The sequence below is a fragment of the Phyllostomus hastatus genome, unplaced genomic scaffold (assembly GCF_019186645.2).
Source record: "Phyllostomus hastatus isolate PE091 unplaced genomic scaffold, TTU_PhHast_1.1 phas_contig_80, whole genome shotgun sequence".
Taxonomy (NCBI): domain Eukaryota; kingdom Metazoa; phylum Chordata; class Mammalia; order Chiroptera; family Phyllostomidae; genus Phyllostomus; species Phyllostomus hastatus.
The window spans coordinates 45959045-45979079 of NW_025333960.1; the positions used below are offsets into that span (position 1 = coordinate 45959045).

The 20035-nt window shown below is 44.2% G+C and overlaps 1 protein-coding gene across 1 annotated transcript; it reads right to left on the bottom strand.

Annotated features, from left to right (window-relative positions):
- Window positions 1-248: 248 nt before the first annotated feature.
- NARS1 (asparaginyl-tRNA synthetase 1) lies at window positions 249-15175 on the bottom strand. Its single transcript, XM_045850392.1, has 15 exons — window positions 15043-15175; window positions 13784-13866; window positions 11659-11724; window positions 11466-11558; window positions 11290-11379; window positions 10105-10183; window positions 8978-9048; window positions 8162-8248; window positions 6373-6594; window positions 6071-6270; window positions 5518-5653; window positions 4623-4736; window positions 2197-2328; window positions 1846-1977; window positions 249-1344 (listed from the first exon to the last, which is right to left on the bottom strand). The coding sequence occupies exons 1-15, from the start codon at window positions 15083-15085 to the stop codon at window positions 1213-1215; spliced, it is 1680 nt and encodes a 559-aa protein (XP_045706348.1). The 5' UTR covers window positions 15086-15175; the 3' UTR covers window positions 249-1212.
- Between the last annotated feature and the right edge of the window lie 4860 nt (window positions 15176-20035).

The window sequence follows — 20035 nt, forward strand, 5'->3', positions numbered from 1 at the left end:
AACCCACAACCCTTCGACTACCAGACGATGCTCCAACCAAGCCACATGGGCCAGGGTGGACCTACACCTGAGTATTAAAAATCATTCTTTTCCACTACCACATAATCTTAGTAATACCCACTAAATGTAATATCTAATTTCAATCATAAAAATTACATACACCAGGAGAAATAAAGATAAAAAACGTGAACACATGAACTAATGTGAGACAGAGATGTTCCGCTTTAAAAAACTTAAGCCAGCAAGAGTTTTCTCGTGTGTCCGTTTATTGATTGCTGGGAATACAGCCTGAGAACACATGACATGCATTCTGGGGGGATATTAACCAAATCTGAAATGAAGCCATTCAGTACGTCCACTGAGAGTGAGTAAGCATGTACAAATCGGATCGGAGGTCATGGCGCGGACGACTCAGTCACTTACAGCTGTCATATTAAGGAGTTCTTTGGAACATATTTATTCTTAGTTATTTCGGAGCTACCAGGAAAGAAGGAAGGTCAGTCTGCCTTTAGCTTGCATTAATGCTAGTTAGGATGCTGTTCACCGAAGTACTGAAAAAAAAAATGTTGCTCTTCAAATGACAAATGCTTCTATAGCAATTTGTATGCCTCAGAATTATAAGCAGCTGTACAGATTCAGAAAAGATTAATAATTGCTGCAAGAGACTACTGATTTGATTCCAGTTTCTACTGTTGAATTATACCGTTCTAATGCTAGCAAATTTTTACACCATTGTGTCAATCTTCCCAAGATGTTTAACTCACTGATACAATAAAATGATGCCAATTAAAGAATTTCAGTTAAACTTAAAAAGACAGAGTTTAAGTAACTGGAATGTGTTAGACCATAATTAAAAACTGTTTAATTATATATATATGGTATACGTTACAAAGATTATACCCTATAATTCTATAAAAAATGCTGAAATGTATTCATAACAGCAGAGTCACATGCCACGTGTTTCTCCCAAATTTTCGTTATGGGTATTTTTTCTTAAAATGACACTTGCAGTGTCACTTTAGGTTCCAGTGTTGGGATTGCTTTTTGTGGCGGCAGGAACAGAAAACAAAAAGAGGAAACAGAACCGGATAGAGCCCCATGGGACGGAAAGGGAAGATCCTGGCTTTTTGTTCTTGGCGGCGAGGCAGCAGGCTGCTCTCCTGAACCGCGGACCGGACCGTGCTCCTGCCGCAGGGCGTGGGGAGGAATGGGTTACGGCGTGCAGCGCTGGACGAAGCGAGGGTACAAGCACACGTCTCGGATGTGGTACCTATTCAGAATCCAGGTTAGGAATCGCTCCAAGCCCAAGCCATACCCTCCATGAGGACAGGCGCCGTATTTCCTCTGTTTAAAAAAGAGAGGACTATGTTTAGTTCACAATCTTTTCTAAAATGCTTGAAATTTTCTACTGTGAAATGAGTTAGCTTATTGTAGTTTAGAAGTCAATGTTTAATGTACACACGTGTGAAGAAACAACTTGATATGAAAAGTAAACCAGGGACTAAGTGCCGCCTTGGAAAGGGGAGACTTAAAACTCTTAAAATGAGTCAATGTCTCTGGTGAGAAGAGGCAGATGAAAGGCAGCACCAGATTAGATACTGGTTAGATCTGACGACAAATGTTTAAAAACTCAGTCGCAATGAGTGAGGCCAGCAGTTAAATAGTGTTTTGAATGAGGTTAACATACTGTTAGCCAAAACCAAAATGAGCAATATTCACGACACACTATTATAACCATGAGCCTGAATACAGCTCTTTAAATCTCACAGCCCCACCCTGCATTGTCTCCTTTTAAATTTCACTCTATACAAAACCATAACCATGAAAAAAAATGTATGTTTTTACCTGGTCTGTGTACCAGTAGTAGGGAGTGGGGTCAATGCCTTCCCTTTTATAGCCCGCCAGCATTTCGTCGCTGTCCCAGATGCGCATGGAGCCTCCCACAATCTCACCGACGTTGGGCATCAGCACGTCCACCTTCAGAAAGAAGAAAAGCAAATGCAGTTACGGCCAGGCTGTCAGTCATGGCACTGCTCCAGCGCCTAAATGGAAATCACAATAAAGCCCCATATATAGCAAGAGGAGTACTATGATCATGCAAATTTGAAATACTGTTCAAATTCTGTAATTTAGCCAGGTATGCTAAACCCTATCAGAGGACAAAAAAACCTCAATACTATTCGAATCACAACTGACAGATTCGGTGAGGCGCGAATCCTCGGGACATCGCTGCATGTAGAAGGACTTGATCTCCACGGGAAACCGACACAGCAAGATGGGCTCATTAATGGTGTCCGTCATCAGTCTCTCTGGAGCCTCTGGGATATCCTGAGGTCAAACAAGACTTCATTAACATTTACAGCTCCGAAGGCAACAAGACAGAAGCAGCTCTCCCACTGGTGGCTGCCCTCCGTCCTCCTCATGCAACACAGGAGAGACGGTGCACCCGCCAGATGCCCCCCCCCCACACACACGGTGGACGGGACAGTTCTTTCAAAAACAAACACATGGGCTAGAAAACTCAGTTATTAAGTGAACTGTGAAAAGATCTGCCTCCTTCCACAATACCTCTCACGTGCCATGCTGCTTGAGGAATAAAAAACCCCCAAACCAAAAAAATCACCCATGTCGTTATTACTGTGACTAGATTCTGCTCAGTTATCTTTTCGGCGGCCAGTTTTATCCGGCTCGGAAGCAAACATGGCCCACTTGGTCCTGTAAGGCACACGCTAATCAGTGAATTCTCCAGAACGTCACTGGTCTCGTGTGTATTATTAATAACAACAATCTTTAAACTCTCCTGCTACCTGCACTTCTTTCCTATTATAATAAATCCAAATGCCTTCGATGATAGTGAGACACCATCACAAGACAAACCGATGTCAAATTTTAAGTGTAACCACACCTGGAATAGTTGGCCAAGAACTGTTAGATGATGATGAATCTGTTTCTCCTAAAACATTCTTCAGTAAACCACACACAAATCCCGGTGAAAATGGGGAGCTCTGCCCCGGTAAGAACGGATGAAAGAACTGGACAAGACTCACTGATTTGTTTAATGTGGGAACTGAGCAATGGCCTGGCCCCACTGTCCCCAAGCCCCGGTCCCTGGAGCCCGCTGCCCTCTAAGTGCAGGGGGGAGCTGGGCGGTGAGTGGGCGGCTCTGGTCTCTCCGTTTTGATCTGCTTTACATCCTGAGGTTCTGCACAAGGGTTAACAGGGGAAAGGGGTCTCACTACACACCCCAAAAAGTCTGAAGACCACTCGCTACTACAGCGCCCTCATGTGTGTGGGTGTGGAGTAAGGGCTGACCTGCTCCGAGCGCTTCCAGGGACCCCGCCAGGCGTTTTGCTCACTGAATCCCCACAACCTTGCAAAGTGGGTGTTAGCTCCAGAGAGAAGGAACCGGAGAGCAGGGCCGCTGGCCTTCGGTTACGGGGCCGTAAGGACGGAGGTGGGAGCTAAGCCCACCTGGCGAGGGCCTGCTTATTCCAAAGCTTGTGTTCTTCCCACTCAGTCACAACACTGTGCTAAGCAGTAAGTAGTAACAGCTCTCAAGTTTTCAGTACAAAATTCTATTAGACCTCGTCAACTGCATTCATGAAGCAGTAAGAGTAATTTACATAGGTCAAGTCTACTGTTTGCCCTCTCTATAAATCCCTTCTAAAAACAAAACAAAAGTCTAGTTGGCAGTAGTTACATTTCATTGGTAGAACAGTTGGGTTTGCATATGTAAAGGAATGGTTAAATGCACAGGGCAGAGGACTTAGCAGAGTGCCAACAAACTACACTACCCCATCCTCCTGCCCCAGCCGGGTAGCTCTGCCGGTGTGAGCATCACCCCGATACACCAAGGTTCCAGGCAGAACAGAACAAGGTCAGTTTGTTTGGGGTACTAGGCCACCTTCCCCATCAAGGTCTCTCTTGGTTTTGCATTTTAATAAATGGTTTTCTTTAAAAAAAAAACAACACTGACTTTGAGAGAGAGAAAGAGAAAGCGAGAGAAACACTGACTTCCACTTCCACTTCCTTATGCATTCATTGGTTGTTTCTTGTGTGTGCCCGACTGGGGATCGAACCCACAACTCTAGCATACTGGAACAACGCTCTAACTAACTGAGCTACCTGGCCAAGGTCTAACAAATGGTTATTTTCTTCTCTGAATCCCCTCCACACAAAAGAATTTTGACTCACTCTTTTAGGGGGCGGAATCCTTTTTGAAAAAGCCAGACACTTTCTCCACACAAACAAAACAAAACAAACATGCCAACCTTTGCACGTCATGTTACAGTTCACAACTTCTGAAACAGCCTGACAGCCTAGAGAATTACAACCAGAGTTTACGACTGATCGCGGAAGAGGCAAAGGTGAGGTGTAACAGCTAAAAACGTGCTAACACTCACTGAACACTACATAAGTGCACCATTCTGAGGCTTCCTCTACAAACAAGTCAATGACTCCTCGGCCAGCCCCAGGGAGGAGGCTCTGGGAGGCTCTGGGAGGCTCTGGGTAGCTCCTGACGGCAAGCAGATGCGGCTGCACCTCCGGTGCGGTAAACAGATGCAGCGACCCACGTGAGCACACTGCCATCTTTGGAACGATGATCAGAAAGGCACACATACCTCTCCGAATTCATAGAAAGTTCCATCTTCTTTCTTTATATTGTGTTCTTTCAGCCACACAATAGCATCTGAATAGTTCATCCGTTTGAAAGGCCGTTTGGGGGGCTTGAAGTTCTACAGGAGGAGAAAGGCAGTGCATATAAAGAAACTGTTAACACTGAAATCCCCGCTTCAAGAAAAATGACTCAGTATTATTGTAAAATATTATTTCAGGCTAACAATCAATGTGGACATTCCTAAAATGAAAAACTTCCTCCTGTGTGAACTTCCTCCTAAGTTCAAGTGTTATGAAACTATTGGCAATTTTTAAAAAATGCACGAGTAGAAAAATACTCTCTTTTTAAATGCTTTCACCTTTCAGGTACTCCCCTGGAAGGAATGTCAAAGTGTTTTAGATAGAAGAGGTTTTAGCCTTTCTGCTGGGCTCGGATTTGAGGGCAGATGAGGGGCCCTGAATATTGTGGTCGCCTAACTGCGAATCTCTGTGGTGATACACGACAGTCTGAACTAACTCCAACAAACTCATTATGCCCTGACCCCCGTGGTGTGAAACCACAGACTGCTATTTTCAAAAGCTATTCTGCTTTTACTGAAATGCAACAGCCACGGAGCACCCTCTGTACCACCTACTGCGCAGTCTAGGTGATGTGTCCCTAACGAAAGTAGAGCCGCAGACAACCTCATCTCTTCCACCGTGCATGTATGTGTCTGTCTGAAACTGTCTGCATATTCTTGGTTAGATTACTTTTGAAGCAGCTTGGAGAAGTGGCAATCATTAGCCACTTATTTCAAAGCTCACCAACCCACTTAACCTGTAAAAAAACTGAGGCTGAAAATGTCATCGTCTCCCAAAAAGGAATCATCATTCTGTGTTTCCACAAAACGCCAGACCTACCGGGTTGAGGTCATACACTACGCTTGCCACAGGCGATTTCAAGACTCTATCTACCACGTCACACACCAAGTCCTCCAGTCGGTTCAGGAGCTCCTCAAAGGTCAGGAAAGGGCACTCGGCCTCCACGTGAGTGTATCTGAAGAACGAGACACTAGCTCAGAGCCGCTCTTCGTGTCTACTGAGTTCCTCTTGAGCGAGGACTTTGACACTGGGAAATGTCCAGAAAGGTAAAATCCCATCCCTGCTGACCACCCTGAACCGTAGCAATTAGTGTTAGACCACACCCCCACCTTTCCCCTCCATTTGGTGAATTCTCATTTATTCCTTTAGACACGAAGGATCAAGACAAAGTAAGAGGAAGGCCTCAGTTAGCTACGGCGTAAGAGGCAAAACTTCTTACACGGTTTCAGTTAATTCATTCAACTGCCCTTCATATATCTTCTTAGTACACTGACACATTCACATACCCATCCTTTGCCTACATAAAGACTGCTTCTCCAAACACATTTTCTTTAAGAACTTTTAAAAATAAAAATAAAGAGACATCGCATACTCAGCCAGGTGCCTCCGTGTCCTGGACTGTTCTGCCCTGTACGACTGCGCGATACAAAACACATCTCCCAGCGCCGGGATGCAGGTCTCCAGGTACAGCTGAGAGGACTGAGTCAAAAACGCCTCTTCCCCGAAATAGTCAAGCTTGAAGAGGGTGGCACCTCCTTCCACTTGTGTCTGCACCAATGTCGGAGGAGTCACCTGTTCAGATGAGAAGGAGTGAAGGCGGGCCGGTGGGGGCACCCCTGTTCATGAGGAAGGCAGGCAAAGGCATGTGCCCAGAAGCGGGCGGGCCGCATTCACCTCACAGTAGCCCCTGTCGAAGAAGTGGTCTCTGAAGCACCTGGTGACCACGGAGCGTGCTCGCAGGATTTTGGACATGTTCTCTCCCCGGATCATCATGTGCCTGTTGTTGAGTTGGACGTCGACATCCGACTCTTCGTTGATCAGGTTATCTGCTCCCCCCGCGGGGGCCAGCCCGATCAGCTCCCAGAAGTCACAGCTCAGCTCATGGCCCCCGGGAGCCTGCATTTGTTAAAAGAGGAGGAAGGGGATGAAAGAGAAGAAAAAGAAAACAAAAATATTTAGTGTAGTAAAGATTCTACTGTCTGTCAGATAACCAGTCGTTCTGATTCTAACTTGCTCCAACCGGCCGGTCCCGTAACACGTTGGTCAGGCCCTTCTGCTTAGCCCTGTGCACGGATACGCCGTCACTGAAGAGTCCGACCCGCAGCCTCGGAACTACTGAAACCATTGCCCTGCTCACCGCTTCCGAACATGGTGACTGTTGATCACCTCCTGACTTCAAATCCCCCCTCCCCGGACATAAAAGACGCCTGAATTCTGTATTTTCTCCGGATGGTTCTTCAGGAAGCTAGTCTGCCATCTCCTTGGCATGCGGGCTCTCCAAGTCAAGTCGCTTTCCTTACTGCCCCAACTCCTTGTCCCTCGACCGACTTACTGGGTGTCGGGTGGTGAGCGGTTCGAGGTTTCACTCGACTGCAACAATTTCTGGTCTGATATTCCCAGGAACCTCATCACTATCTGCCTGCCCGTCTAACAGAGACAATCATTCAATCTTACATTGATATATTTAATAGTCCTTTCTGAATAAGTACACACCGAAGTTTTTAAAAAATTAAAAAGCCCAAACTAAAAAATAAACTACAATCCCACAACTTGGAGTAACCACTAACTACTATGAACATTTTGCTATATCTTTCTAGCCTTTGCCAGAAATTTAAAATAACATAGTACTCACACTGAAAATGTCCTTAAATGCAAAGATTTTACCAAAAGCTGTTTCTCTCTGGAACAGATGTCGAGCAACATTCAAATTCTCCCTGATAAGTCCATTAAAAGCAACTCATTTTAGAAGCTGCATATCGTGGGATATATTTTATCTTGGTGCCAAACAGCGGACAGCAAGTAGCGTTGCAACCGGCGCTCCCTTTCCCGTCACAGTAATTCCCAGGGAGATCCGGGCACTTAGACTCATCCCCACTACAGCTTCTTTCGCGTGACCTCGGACTCCCTGCCATCAATATTTCTAGTCTATCAGGTAGACTCCAGGGGCTCCCTCTGGTGGTTGGTATGTCGCACGTTTGTTTTCTTTCCTAGCCCACAAACACACACTGCAGTAGTAGTGATCTGAGCAATAATTACCAATGAACAACTAACTGGTACAGGTTATGCACCTGTTGGCTGGGGCACGAACATCTTCCTGAATATCAGGGTCATATTTAACTTCTTAAAAAAAGAAGTTTTCAAATTCTACTCAGAAATTTTCAGATTTAGATTACTGCTCTTTCCTGAAGTTTCTTGGGTAGATTGTCAAGTTTTTATTTCTACTTAGCTGAAAAATTATTCACACGCCCACAACAAACTGACTACATTCAGGAATTCTATGAAGTTAGAAATCCCTGAGTCGGTTACGTCTTATGAGCTGTACTGTAGGACCCCACTGGAAAAGGCATACTCAATTTAGCAAGTGCACCATATTTGTGTACTTATATGCCAAATACCAGAAGTGCAAATAAAGACATTGGAAAACAAACATCTATTCACCCAGTGGGAAACTCAACCCACTCACCTGCTTGCCCTTTGGGGTAAGATTCAGCATTCCATACACGGCAACACTACTCTCAGTGGACAGGACTACTCCATTGTAACATTGACACTATAAAAAGATCAAGTTCAAATTCAGCTATTCACATTTACATTGAAATAGTCTAATGTACAGAGAGCAAAGGGGATTATTTACAAACAAGTTATCTGGTCCAAAGCTAGTAAAATAAGAAGATGTCCACCAATTTTTAATATTAAAGAATAGCTATTTTTGTAACAGATTTATCTACATCTAAATATACATATGTATGTAAATATATTCTTTATATACATACATAGTCATACATTACTAGCACATCTCTTAAAAATATCTCAATGTTTTTCTTTAAAACTCAGACATAAAATAATAGAGTTGACCTAAGTGAATATAATCATCAATAGTTACTAAAATCATAAGAAAAGCAATGGGGAACTTTATAATGCAGGGACCAGGCTATATACACCTGAACCCACAAGTCATTAAAAAGAAAAAAGTTATGTGCTTCACAATGATGCAATTGGAAGAACACAGCTTTGCCCATGAAATAGTACCCACCCTCCCCCAAAAAGTGTGATTAGACCTACCCTCCCGTTTATGATACCTCAGGATGCAGTCAACTGAATCCAGCCTATGAGAAGTTCCACAAGACAAACAACAGGGCTCTCCCCACCACAAATCAATGTTTTCCATAATATCAGTTTAAAATATGTATACATATCCTAAAATTCTCAAAACTAACAATAAGTGAACCTACTGAAAAAAAAAATCAAATTTTTAGCCACAAATAAGAGGAATATTTACCAAATCATCCGACAAGACACACTGAAGATACCCTGTACCATCCCGTAACACCAGAAACATTAGATTCTTTCCTGAAAGTGAGAAAGAGAAATTTAGCCAGACTACTCTCAAGGCACTTCAAGTACCGCCATGGCTGGTGTGGCTCAGTGCATTGAGTGCCGGCCTGGAAACCACAGGGTCGCTGGTTCAATTCCCAGTCAGGGCACATGCCTAGGTTGCAGGCCAGGTCAGGCCGCCAGTAGGGGGCACATGAGAAGCAACCACACATTGATGTTTCTCCCTCTCTCTTTCTCCTTCCCTTCCCCTTTCTCTAAAATTAAATGAATAAAATCTTTTTTTAAAAAATCTTAAAAAAAGAAAAAAGTACTCTCTCATAATTTATGGAAAGGAAACTCCGAGGTTAACACCGAGAGTTCAAACGTCCCCGGTGGTCCCCTTCCTCTGAAGTGTCCACGGGTTCCATCACTACCCAGTGTTTGCAAGGCCTTCTACCTTCTTCGTTGTACCTTCGAATCCGGCATGACCCTCGTGATCCACGTCACCACGGGGAGGCAAGCCCGTAAGCGCCGGGGGACGAGGGGTCTGTCCCACCAGCCTCGGAAGCCCCCGCAGTGCCTAATGGGACTGTGCACTCGGTGGGGGGCTTCAGCAGAGGGGGGTGCAGAAACACTGTTGTACGGAATCATTCTTTTCCGTATTTACGTCACACTTGTTTTTACAAAGGATCTGAGAACCGTTTACAATAAGGCACATGTAATAATAAAAAGAGAAAGCAAAATATCTGGACGCAGAGAGAAGTCGAGTGCAAACATACTAATTGTAAGTGTCACCACCACTGCCACACGTAAGTTTCAGATTCGGCTCTCTACTTCCTGCTTTTCATTGAGTAATTAAGTTCCATTAGACAAATATTTGTTGGATCTTTCTGATCACTGTGATTGCTTACAGTTAAGTAACATTTAAATAATATTAAATAAGAACAGGTTTAAGATCTAAATCACTACCTCCTTTAAAAAGCTAGCACCCAAAAATCAAAATACCTCCAAGTAACTGTTTTTACGTTCCTCTCCATTTAAGACCAGGGATACTTCAAAATAAAAGAGAGAAAAGAGAAGCTGTGCATTTACCTTGTCTACGCAGCCTGTGGACCCAGCCAAACACCTTGACTCTTTGGCCTCTATACCCTTCTAATGCATGAATCTTCACCTGTCAAATCAAAATAAACAACATTTGACCAACTGTGTCTCTTACAACATATCAACTTTTTCACTATTATTAGATGGATAATAGTAAAGGGTTAAACATTCACAAATGGTGCTGATTAGTTACTCTACTGCAGGTCAGAACCAAAAAATGTCACCACACTGAGTGATGAAAAACAATCCAAGTCTTCTTTCTCTTACTGCCAAACCAACAATGAGAATCACCCAGAATTTCAGATGTCACTATAGAAAATCCATGAGTAAACGAATCCATAACAACAGCAACCCAAGTCCACACGGAGCCCTTTCCCTGACCTCACAGTCCCTCCAGACACTCTGGGGGGTCAAAGTTACCAAAGGCTGGCTAGGTTTTTGTTTGGGGGATGAAGGAGAGAGAATGATGAGCAGAGGGGATGGTAAATACAGACAGGAAAACTGCTTCATCCCTAAGGAAATAGGGAAGATAGGAGAATTCATCAGCAATGAGAACTATCTGAAATCTAAGCATGCCCATGCATCATCCAGCATTCTATTCTAGAAGGAATGGAGAAAAAAAACAATTTCATAAAATCAAAAAACATATGTATCAATATTTAAAACATCAATTTCCACCTCTTCATTTTATGGTGAGGAAGAGGACCAACACCACACAGCACAGCCAGGCAGGATCCCAGGTCTGCCAGCTTTTCATCAAAGACAGAATTCGTTCATCACACAATTACTAAACTTTATAAGAAAATGAACCCCAGCCCTGGCCAGGGTGGCTCAGTTGGTTGGGCATCATCCTGCAAAGGGCAAAGGTCATCGGTTTGATTTCTGGCAGGGGGACATGCCTGGGTTGCAGGTTTGGTCCTGGTAGGGGAGTGTATAAGAGGCAACCGATCACTGTTTCTCTCCCTTTCTCCCTTCCTTCCCTGTCTCTAAAAATAAATACAAATAAAAACTCAAAAAAAAAAAAAAAAAAAAGAATTCCAAAAGAACCCCTAGCCTCAGAACCCTAAAACATTATTTCTCTCTTTCCCCTGTAAAAGGAAAGGAAAGCTCGATAGCAACACAAAGGAACAAACCATCACAGTGTGATGTGTTTGCAACAGTACACGTCACGCTTACGCATTTTGGCTCTGGGAGACTGGGGTCGTTTTTAATGGTAATCTTCTTTGCTTCTTCCAGGTTCTTCTCTCTTCTCAAATTGTCTTCTGCCTGATTTTAATGATAAAGCAGTGTGTTAACACGGCTTCGAGTGTTCTAACTTTTCAAATGCTCACAACTGCAAATTCATTGCTCACCTCTTTCTTTTCCCGGGACTCACTCTTCATCTGTTCCCTATGCCACATTTTCTTAATGTTCTTCATCTGTGATTTAGAAATAACGTCCCATCGCTAGAGGGAAAAACAGATATTTCATTTCTCCAGACCTCTATGTTCTGATGAAAGTTTACCCAGAAAAATAAAACTCTAGAAAGTGCTTGGTTCACCCTACCTCATTTTCTTTTTGTGAATCTACGTAAATGGTAGGAAACGGTTCTTTGCCCACTGTCATCAAAGCCTTGGGGGGGAGGGGAGAGAAAAAGAAAATATCCTTAACATTGTACAATATCTGAGACCGAAATAACACCTTAATTATGCGGCAACCTCAACTGTCTAGAGCATAGTCAGGAGCAGAGAGGAACGCACAAGACGCCAAGAGCCGAAAGTCCGCAGTGACAGAATGACCAGTTAGAGGACTAAGAACATTCTGCTTAGCCCTCTGACCCTTTTGCCAAAATTCTAGCAAGTTCAGTACACAGTATAGTTTCTCAGCACAAGCAGACTCGAAGCAATGGATTCTAAGTGACGCAGGGACCGGAGGGAGGTGCGCTGACAACAAAGAGACAGCTAATAGCAAAAGCCAATTACAGATGACACCCCAATGGGTAATCCTCGCTAAGAAGCAGGTAAGTCAATTCTGAAACTCCAGCAACAAAATAATGGCTAAGAACACAAGGGGCTCAGTTTCGTTTTAATTGACAAATTACAGTGTGCGGAGCACCCGGTTCACTAACCCTAGGACATGTCGTGTGGTGTTGTGCCGTGTCATCTAATATTTTGTAGTTGGTATTGTTTTAAAACAAAAAACAAAAATAGGTAGTTGAAAGTATGTAAAAGATGTTTTATTAACTGTTTCAAATATTCCTTCGAATGTCTCCCAAGTTATTTCTCTCAACCAAGAAATGTGTGGAATTACTCTCTCCAATGATAAGATCTGAAGCTTTCAGGAAGTGACCTTTTCTAAAGGCCTAGTTTCCAAACTTAAAAAGCACCTTTCCTCTTGTTTTAACAGTAGTTCCAACTCAGTGATTGGTACAGAGGAAGAGGAAACCTGGATCTTCCAAAAAACATCTAAGAATTCATCTCTTTGACAATTAGACTTTGTAGGGATATTTGCAAATGATTAGGAAGTCACTCGCTGCCTGACACTCTCTACTAACCCTTCCTTCTCCATCACCGAAATGGAAGGCGCCAAACTGCCATCCTGCCCATCAGAATGGCCAGTATTTGCTAACAGGAGCATTCTGCAAATATTCACCTAAACAATGTTGTCATTTTGGGGAGCCCAAGTCACCCCAACAACCCAGAAAGGAGAGAAAGATTTCCCCCCAAGAGTTAAAAAGTAAGACCTATGTATGGCATGCCATACATAGTACAACTATGAAAAAGGAGAGAATGCTCCTAAGACGGGAACACTTGATAATCACCTAAATAAATGTAACACAGCTAACAAAAGAGGGACTGGCCAGGCCCAGACACCCAGAAAAAAGCGTCCGGGCAGAGCCTTCCTAGTGCTTGCTCTGCAAGGAGGGAGCTTCCGCCACCTGCTTACGTGCAGGTGCAGACATTTCAGTTCAACAGGCAAAAACCCACGGCTGTGTTAGGAGGGATGGCTTGCCGACCCACACATTAACCCAAGGCAGTCAGTTACCTAACACGCATGTTCTGAGTTGATGCTCTTGAAAAACCTCTCTGTTCTGTAGTTAGCTTTCCATTAAAGTCTGCTCAGAAAGAATATGCTAAACTCATGTGAGGATTCTAGGCCCTGAGAAATAAGAATACATTAATAAGTTAGCATCTGGATTCAAGCTCCAGACTCAGGAGTTTCTGAGCACATGTTCAGAGAAATGTGTCCATTCTTGGTTTGCTGATATAACTTAGGTCTTTGAGTCTCAAGGCTCAGGATCACATCAGGATTCTACTGGTAAATCCATGAAGAGGCCCCTTGTAAGTCATTTTGGAAGAAACCTGGGCATAAGCTCAATGAAACTGAGGGAAGCAGATTTTTATTTCAACAAGAATTGAAAAACTGGCCATCTGACTCAGTGGAGGGACAAATCCCAAGATGCAATGCTGAGTAAGGAAGAAAAGAAGACACCCTTTAAAAATGTTCAACTATGTTTAGATGCAGATCTCATTCTCTTACAGCTACACATCTGTCTACAATCCTTACTTTCCCTTTTCTGAAAACTCTCTTCAAAACCTAGAGCTTGAAATAAATTGCTGACAGGTCACATAACAATCAACCTAAGTCATTAATAAACAGAAAGTCATTTTTGTATGAGAAGAGACACTACCTTCAGACCTGTTTTAAAAGGTTTCTCCTTGGTTCCATCACCTGTAGCATCATTCCCCTCTCGATCCGAGACGTATAGCTCTGCTGTTTTACAAAATGAGAATAAGTTACTTATTTGGCTAAAAATTATGTCATCTCATACTGCAACTACTTTATCCATTCTATATCTTTGAAAACAGAACAAGCATCTGGTTTACTGTAGTAAAACAAACAAACAAACAAACAAACAAAAAAACCTGCCACAGTCCTGCCCTGACTGTGTGGCTCAGTTGGTTGGGCATAGTCTGCAAAGGGAAAGATCGCCAGTTCGATTCTGGTCAGGGCATGTGCCTGGGTTGCAGGTTCCAATCCTGGACGGCGCAAAAATACTGCCACAGTCCAGAGGAAATTATATCACAATTATTTCCCCCTATTTCAATGACAGTCATCTTATAAAAGCAGGCTAGTTGCAAATTTAGCTTTTCAAATGAACTTTGATCGCTTTAATCTGTGATACTGCTTCCATCTGCTCGAGTCCCCAGTAATAAAGAAGGGCTTTGAAGTTGGCCACGCCAGCCTAGAATCTTGGGATGTGGGAGAATTCAGTGAGCCTTTCCAAGCTTATTTCTTGGACTATAAAATAGGGAAAAATAATACACATTGTGCAGGGCTGTCCTGAAGGTGAAATAAAATCACACGTACAAATCGGCTACCCCAGGGCCAGTGCACAGATATCAAATAAAGACCGGTTCCCTCTGGTCTTTACAGGAAACCGAGGCTCCGAGGTGAAACAAACTGCAGAAGGCCTCACAACTACTAAATCTGGTATCAGTCCAGGTCTCCTTTTCCTTCGCTAGCCCACCCTACAGTCTGCCTGGAATTCTCAATATAAATGAGGGTGTGTGAAAGACGGATAGAATTTTAAAGCCCTTTACCGACGACCACTTTGAAGAGTTACAAACAGAGAGCTACCCTCACGTCCGACAGCGCCAAAGCCTCAGCTGAATCCTGGGATTTTCGCAGGGGGCAGGGCCGGGACCGGCTGCCACACACCCCAGGGGCACCGGAGGACTGGGGGGAGGCCTTTGCGGGCCCAGCAGCTCCGGCCCAGCGGGCCCAGGCCTCTCCCACCCTCCCACCCATCGTTCACGTCTAAAGAGTGGTGACGCTCCCACTCTGTGCCAGGCCATCAGTAAATGTTGGTAATCCGCCTGAAAGAGGTTCCTGCCCCAGCAAGGGCACCGCACCACTTACACACCCGGGTCTCAGAGACTCACTGACCTAGTACCATCCTCGCGGCTGCCTCTGTCACCTCCAAGGACATCGCCTCCCAAAACGCTGCTGCCCTGTCACCGCAGCGTGCAGCGGCTGCTTCCTCGACTCTAACGTTGCATCAGATCCCGTCGTGCACAGGTCGCTCCAATGAGTCACCCGAGCGTCGCGGCGCCATTGGTTACAGGAGGTTAGGGGACAGAGGGCGAGTGCAGCTGTGGCCGCCATCTTTGAACCGGGCAGAGGCAACTTCCGGTCCACTGTGGAGGGCCCCGCCTCCTCGGATCTGCGAGCGGCCACTGACCCAGGACTCTATTAGAGCCTCGGGCAGCAACCCACTCCTTTCCGTCTCCACCTCCCCAGGGCCCAAAGAAATCCTCCAGCAGGAGTTTGCAGTATAGAAAGAAAACTTAGTTTAATATTGAATTGGGCAATAGGGAGGTGGGAAGCTACTGCCCAAAACTGCACTCCTGCTGGCTGCAGTTTACAGATTGTACAGAGGGATGTCACAAGACACTAGGGAGTTAGGGGGTTTGGGGTCATACTGGGAGCTGATTGGTTGGAGGTGAAGTAAGGGTGATAAATCATTTCTTCAGGTCTTAAAGACAGCCCTGAGGTCCTTTCCAGCGTTCCTCTGTCCCTGTAGCCAGGGGGTTGTCGCACCTTACTGTTTAGGAGGTGAAACCTAATTTAGGTCAAGTTGTTATCTTTAGCCTGCCAGAGGCCTGGACCTTGTGACCAATAGCCAGGTCCCACTAATGTCTTCTGTTGCCTGGGGGGGTTGCTGATTCTCCAGGACAAAGGTTAGGTCTCTCAGTGGTATAGACAGAAAGAGGGCGGGGAGCAGCGGCTGGGGAGGGACAAAGAAGCTAGTATTTAAAACTAAATCTAATCAGATTAATAGAGGTTTCATTATTATCAAAGGTATAGAGCAGCAGCAAGCAGGAGGGGTGGAGGGGAGGGGGAGGAACACAGATAAGAGTTGTCCTAGTTCACATGCATTTCCGGTTTTGACATATGGTACTTTAACTTTCTAACTTCAATTTATGAACATCCCTCTGTATTTATGGCTTGGACTATGGTATATTGTTATTTAGAGTTATAAGGATCACTATGGGGAAGCCATAATAATGTTGCGGAAAGAACTAGGGCTTCACACTTGGTTGGAATTCTGGTTCTGCCTTTTAATAATGGCATGTCTTTGGATAAATGACCTAAACTGTCTGAGCTTGAATTTTCCTAGTGGTGAAGGATGATATGAATTCACTACCCAGCAGCTAATAACTACCAAGTAAATGGTAGCTAGCATCATCGTTCCCAACTTAGTGGAATGCCCGAATTTGTCCTTGACTCAAAGGAAAACATATTTTTCTTATGAAAGAAAGTCTAAAAATAACTCCACACACAGGTTTAGATCTATCAAGAATACGAACCAAATACTTTTCTTCAATAATATTTCACCCTAATTCATAGATTTTCCTTTTCCCTTCTTGCTGAATGTTTTTTGCTTGCCCACATATTAGTTATCCACTGTTGCAGAACAAATTACCTCAAACCTTAGGAGCTTGAAACAATAAAATATTTATTACCTCACACAGCTTCTGAGCATCAGGAATTCGGGAGTGTCTTAGCTGGAGGTTCTGGCTTCAGGGTCTCTCAAAAGGCTGCAATCAAGATGTCAGCTGGCGTTGCAGTTAGTGAAATTTAAGATTCTTAAGTCTCACCTGGGGTAGAAGCTTTTCCATGCTCACTCAAGTGGTTATGGACAGGATTCAGTTCCTTGTGGGCTGTGAGCCAGAAGTCTCCCTCAGTCCCTCGCTATGTGGGACTCTCCACGGGGCAGCCCATGTCATCAGAGCACGCAAGACACCAAGACGGAGGTCAGGCCCCTGACTGGTGTGGCCCAGTGGGTTGGGCATCGTCCCACAAAGCAAAGGGTCCCCAGTAGGCATGTGCTTGCATTCCGGGTTTGGTCTCTGGTTGGGGTGCCAAAGGTAAGCAACTGATGTTTCTCTCCCTCTTTTTCTATTAGATGATTGTTTATTCACACATGATCCCTTTCTTACATGGGAGACATATACATCCCTGCTTCATTTATGCAGGGTTTGGCCATGTGGATTTTCTTTAACTGTAAGATATGTGATGCAAGCGAAGATTTCAGCTGTGCTTGTAGAGTTGAGCTTATTTTCTTCTCCATCATCAAAAGAAAAACACTTGTCCAAGGAAGGCAAGATCTGTAGCTTGGAGCCAAGCCAAATGGAGCTCTACACAGATCAACTAACCCTAGATGCAAGAGTGAGAATAAGCGATTGCTATGTTGCCTCTGAATTTTGCAGCATTTTGTATCACAGCTTTATTGTGGCAATAATAGACTGATACATGCCCCATTACCCAGAAGCAGCTACTGGAAAGAATAGCTGAATGCTCTAACGAGAGTCGGTTAGGACACTCAGTGAGGGTGCCATATATATACCTTCAACCACGAGCCTATGTAAGGTGCAATCTCCCCCCTAATGGGATGCATGTAATTATTTTTTGGTATGTTTGTTAGTTTCACAGAAGTCTCAGGCATATTTCATTTCCATGAAATAATAGAGATGTCTGTGGCCTGCACTGAAGCTCCTAGGCAGGACTCTTTAGAGACCACAGCTCCTGGAGACCAACCTTTCCACCCACCACCTTCAGTCTCTACCCCCATAATAAAAACAAAGTGGTCGGGTTGCACCTCCTCTTTCCCAGGGCCATTCTCTTCTTATCTGCCCATGGCCCGCATTGCACTGGTCCGTGCTCACTGCGTCTGGTAGGTGGCCCTCACACGTCACCACTAGACTGGAGGTAATATAGTTTCCTGGCATTCAGCACACAGCCTTGCACTCAGCAAGAGATTGAGAACTATCTCTTAGTCTCCTTTAGTCCAACTCCCTCCAGAAGCAGAACGAAAAGGTCACCTTCAAGAACAAATTGAAGTTTGTTGGTGCTCATGAATAAAGGAATAAATAGAAAGAATTGAATGAATGGCGTTGCTCTTCTGTCTCCTCCTCTGACTTTGGCCAGCTTCCGGACGCCCCCTTCCTGTGCTCCTCGATGTTCTACCTCCGCGCCCCCTCAGGGTTGCCCTAGTTTCCCTATCGGCACCCTCTTTCAGTCAATCAAGAGCCAGAGGACAATCGCCGTCCTAAAAGTGTATTGAGCACCGCGGGCCACCATAGCTCCAGCGCAGGGTACGCGACGCCGCCGCCAGGTTATCTCTGAGCCACTTCCGCGTTTCCCTCACCTAGTCGTGCTTTTCGGGCTGCGCGCTACCCGTACACGTGAACCGAGAAACGCTGGTGGGCAGAGTACTGCTCTCCCAGCATCATCTTCGAGCAAATTTACGGACGTCTTTAGAGCTTTCTCAAGCACTGTTATTTCCTTCTCAAAACAGCCTTCGGAGAGAGAAGGGACAGTCACTGTAAGTGCCTCGAGGGCTCCTTTCTGGGTTCCCAGGGCTGGGAACCGGGGCGGGAAGCTTAGTGTTTGCTTAATGAGCGAATACGTTCAACTGCCCCCAAATCTCAGAAAGCTTTAAAGCCAGCGTGACGCTGCAAACGAAAAGTGAGCCTTACAAATTAAGATGTAACTATTAATTTACTGAGAGCCTAACTTTCTTTTCTGTTGTAGAGTTCATTATAAGCACCTAGGTTTGCTCGTTAATTTCATCCAGTGATTCCTGGGTTTTATGTTTGTGAGCTGCTTGCTTGTCCGCACTTTTTCTGTAATCTCGTTCTAAAAAAAACAAAAGCAAAAACCCTACAACAACGAGATGATGAAGTGCCGCTGTAGGGTGGATTATTCCCCTTTAAGGGGGCCGGATTAATAGTAATTCTGTGCAGTTGGGGTTTATCACTAAGATCCCTCGTTTTATTGCACTTGGCTTCAATTGGCTCTGCACATGTTGCGTTTTTAGACATTGAAGGCAAGACCCTCCACCTGCAAAAAGATTATGACTGCCTTTATTGTGATAGTCACTTTATTGTGGTGATCTAGAACAGAACCCGCAACACCTCCAAGGTATACCTGTATATTACTGTAGGACTCAGGACTTGGTTGGTTACCCTGGCTGGGTCCCTTAACCTCTCTGAGCCACAGACTTTTTTTTTTTTTTTTTTTTTTACTGTGAAATGATGATAATCTTTCTTTGGAAAGGTTGCTGTGAGGTTGATGAGAGGTCAAGCATGCAGAAATACCTAGTATTTGCTTGGCATCTAGTGAACTTTCAGAAATAGGATATATTGGGTTGGCCAGAAGGTTTGTTAGGTTTTCCCATAGGTTGCTCTAATAGCACTTAGTTGTCTTTAACTTCATTTGAAGCAATTTTGCTAGATTATATTGGGATAGGTGTCATATCAGCATGCATTTAAAAAAAGCTTATCAAATTGTTGAATTTTTGTATAGCCATTTTAATATTGAAGATGGAAAGAAATAAGCAACACGTTCGGCATATTATGCTTTATTATTTCAAGAAAGGTAAAAGCGCAACCGAAACACACCGAAAGATTTGTGCAGTGTATGGAGAAGGTGCTGTGACTGATCGAATGTGTCAAAAGTGGTTTGCAAAGTTTTGTGCTGGAGATTTCTCACTGGACTATCCTCCAGGGGACGTTGATAGCGATCAAATTGAGACATTAATTGAGATCAATAAACATTATACCATGGGGAGATAGCTGACATACTCAAAATATCCAAATCAAGCATTGAAAATCATTTATACCAGCTTGGTTACGTTAACTACTTCAATATTTGGGATCCACAATAAGTTAAGTGAAAAAAACCTCGACCATATTTCTGCATGTGACTCTCTACTTAAACAACAAAAGCATTCTGCTTTTACAACAAATTGTAAACAGCGATGAAAAGTGGATACTTTACAATAGTGCAGAACAGAAGAGATTGTGGGGCAAGTGAGATGAACCACCACTGACCACACCAAAGGCCTTCTTCATCCAAAGAAGTTGATATTATA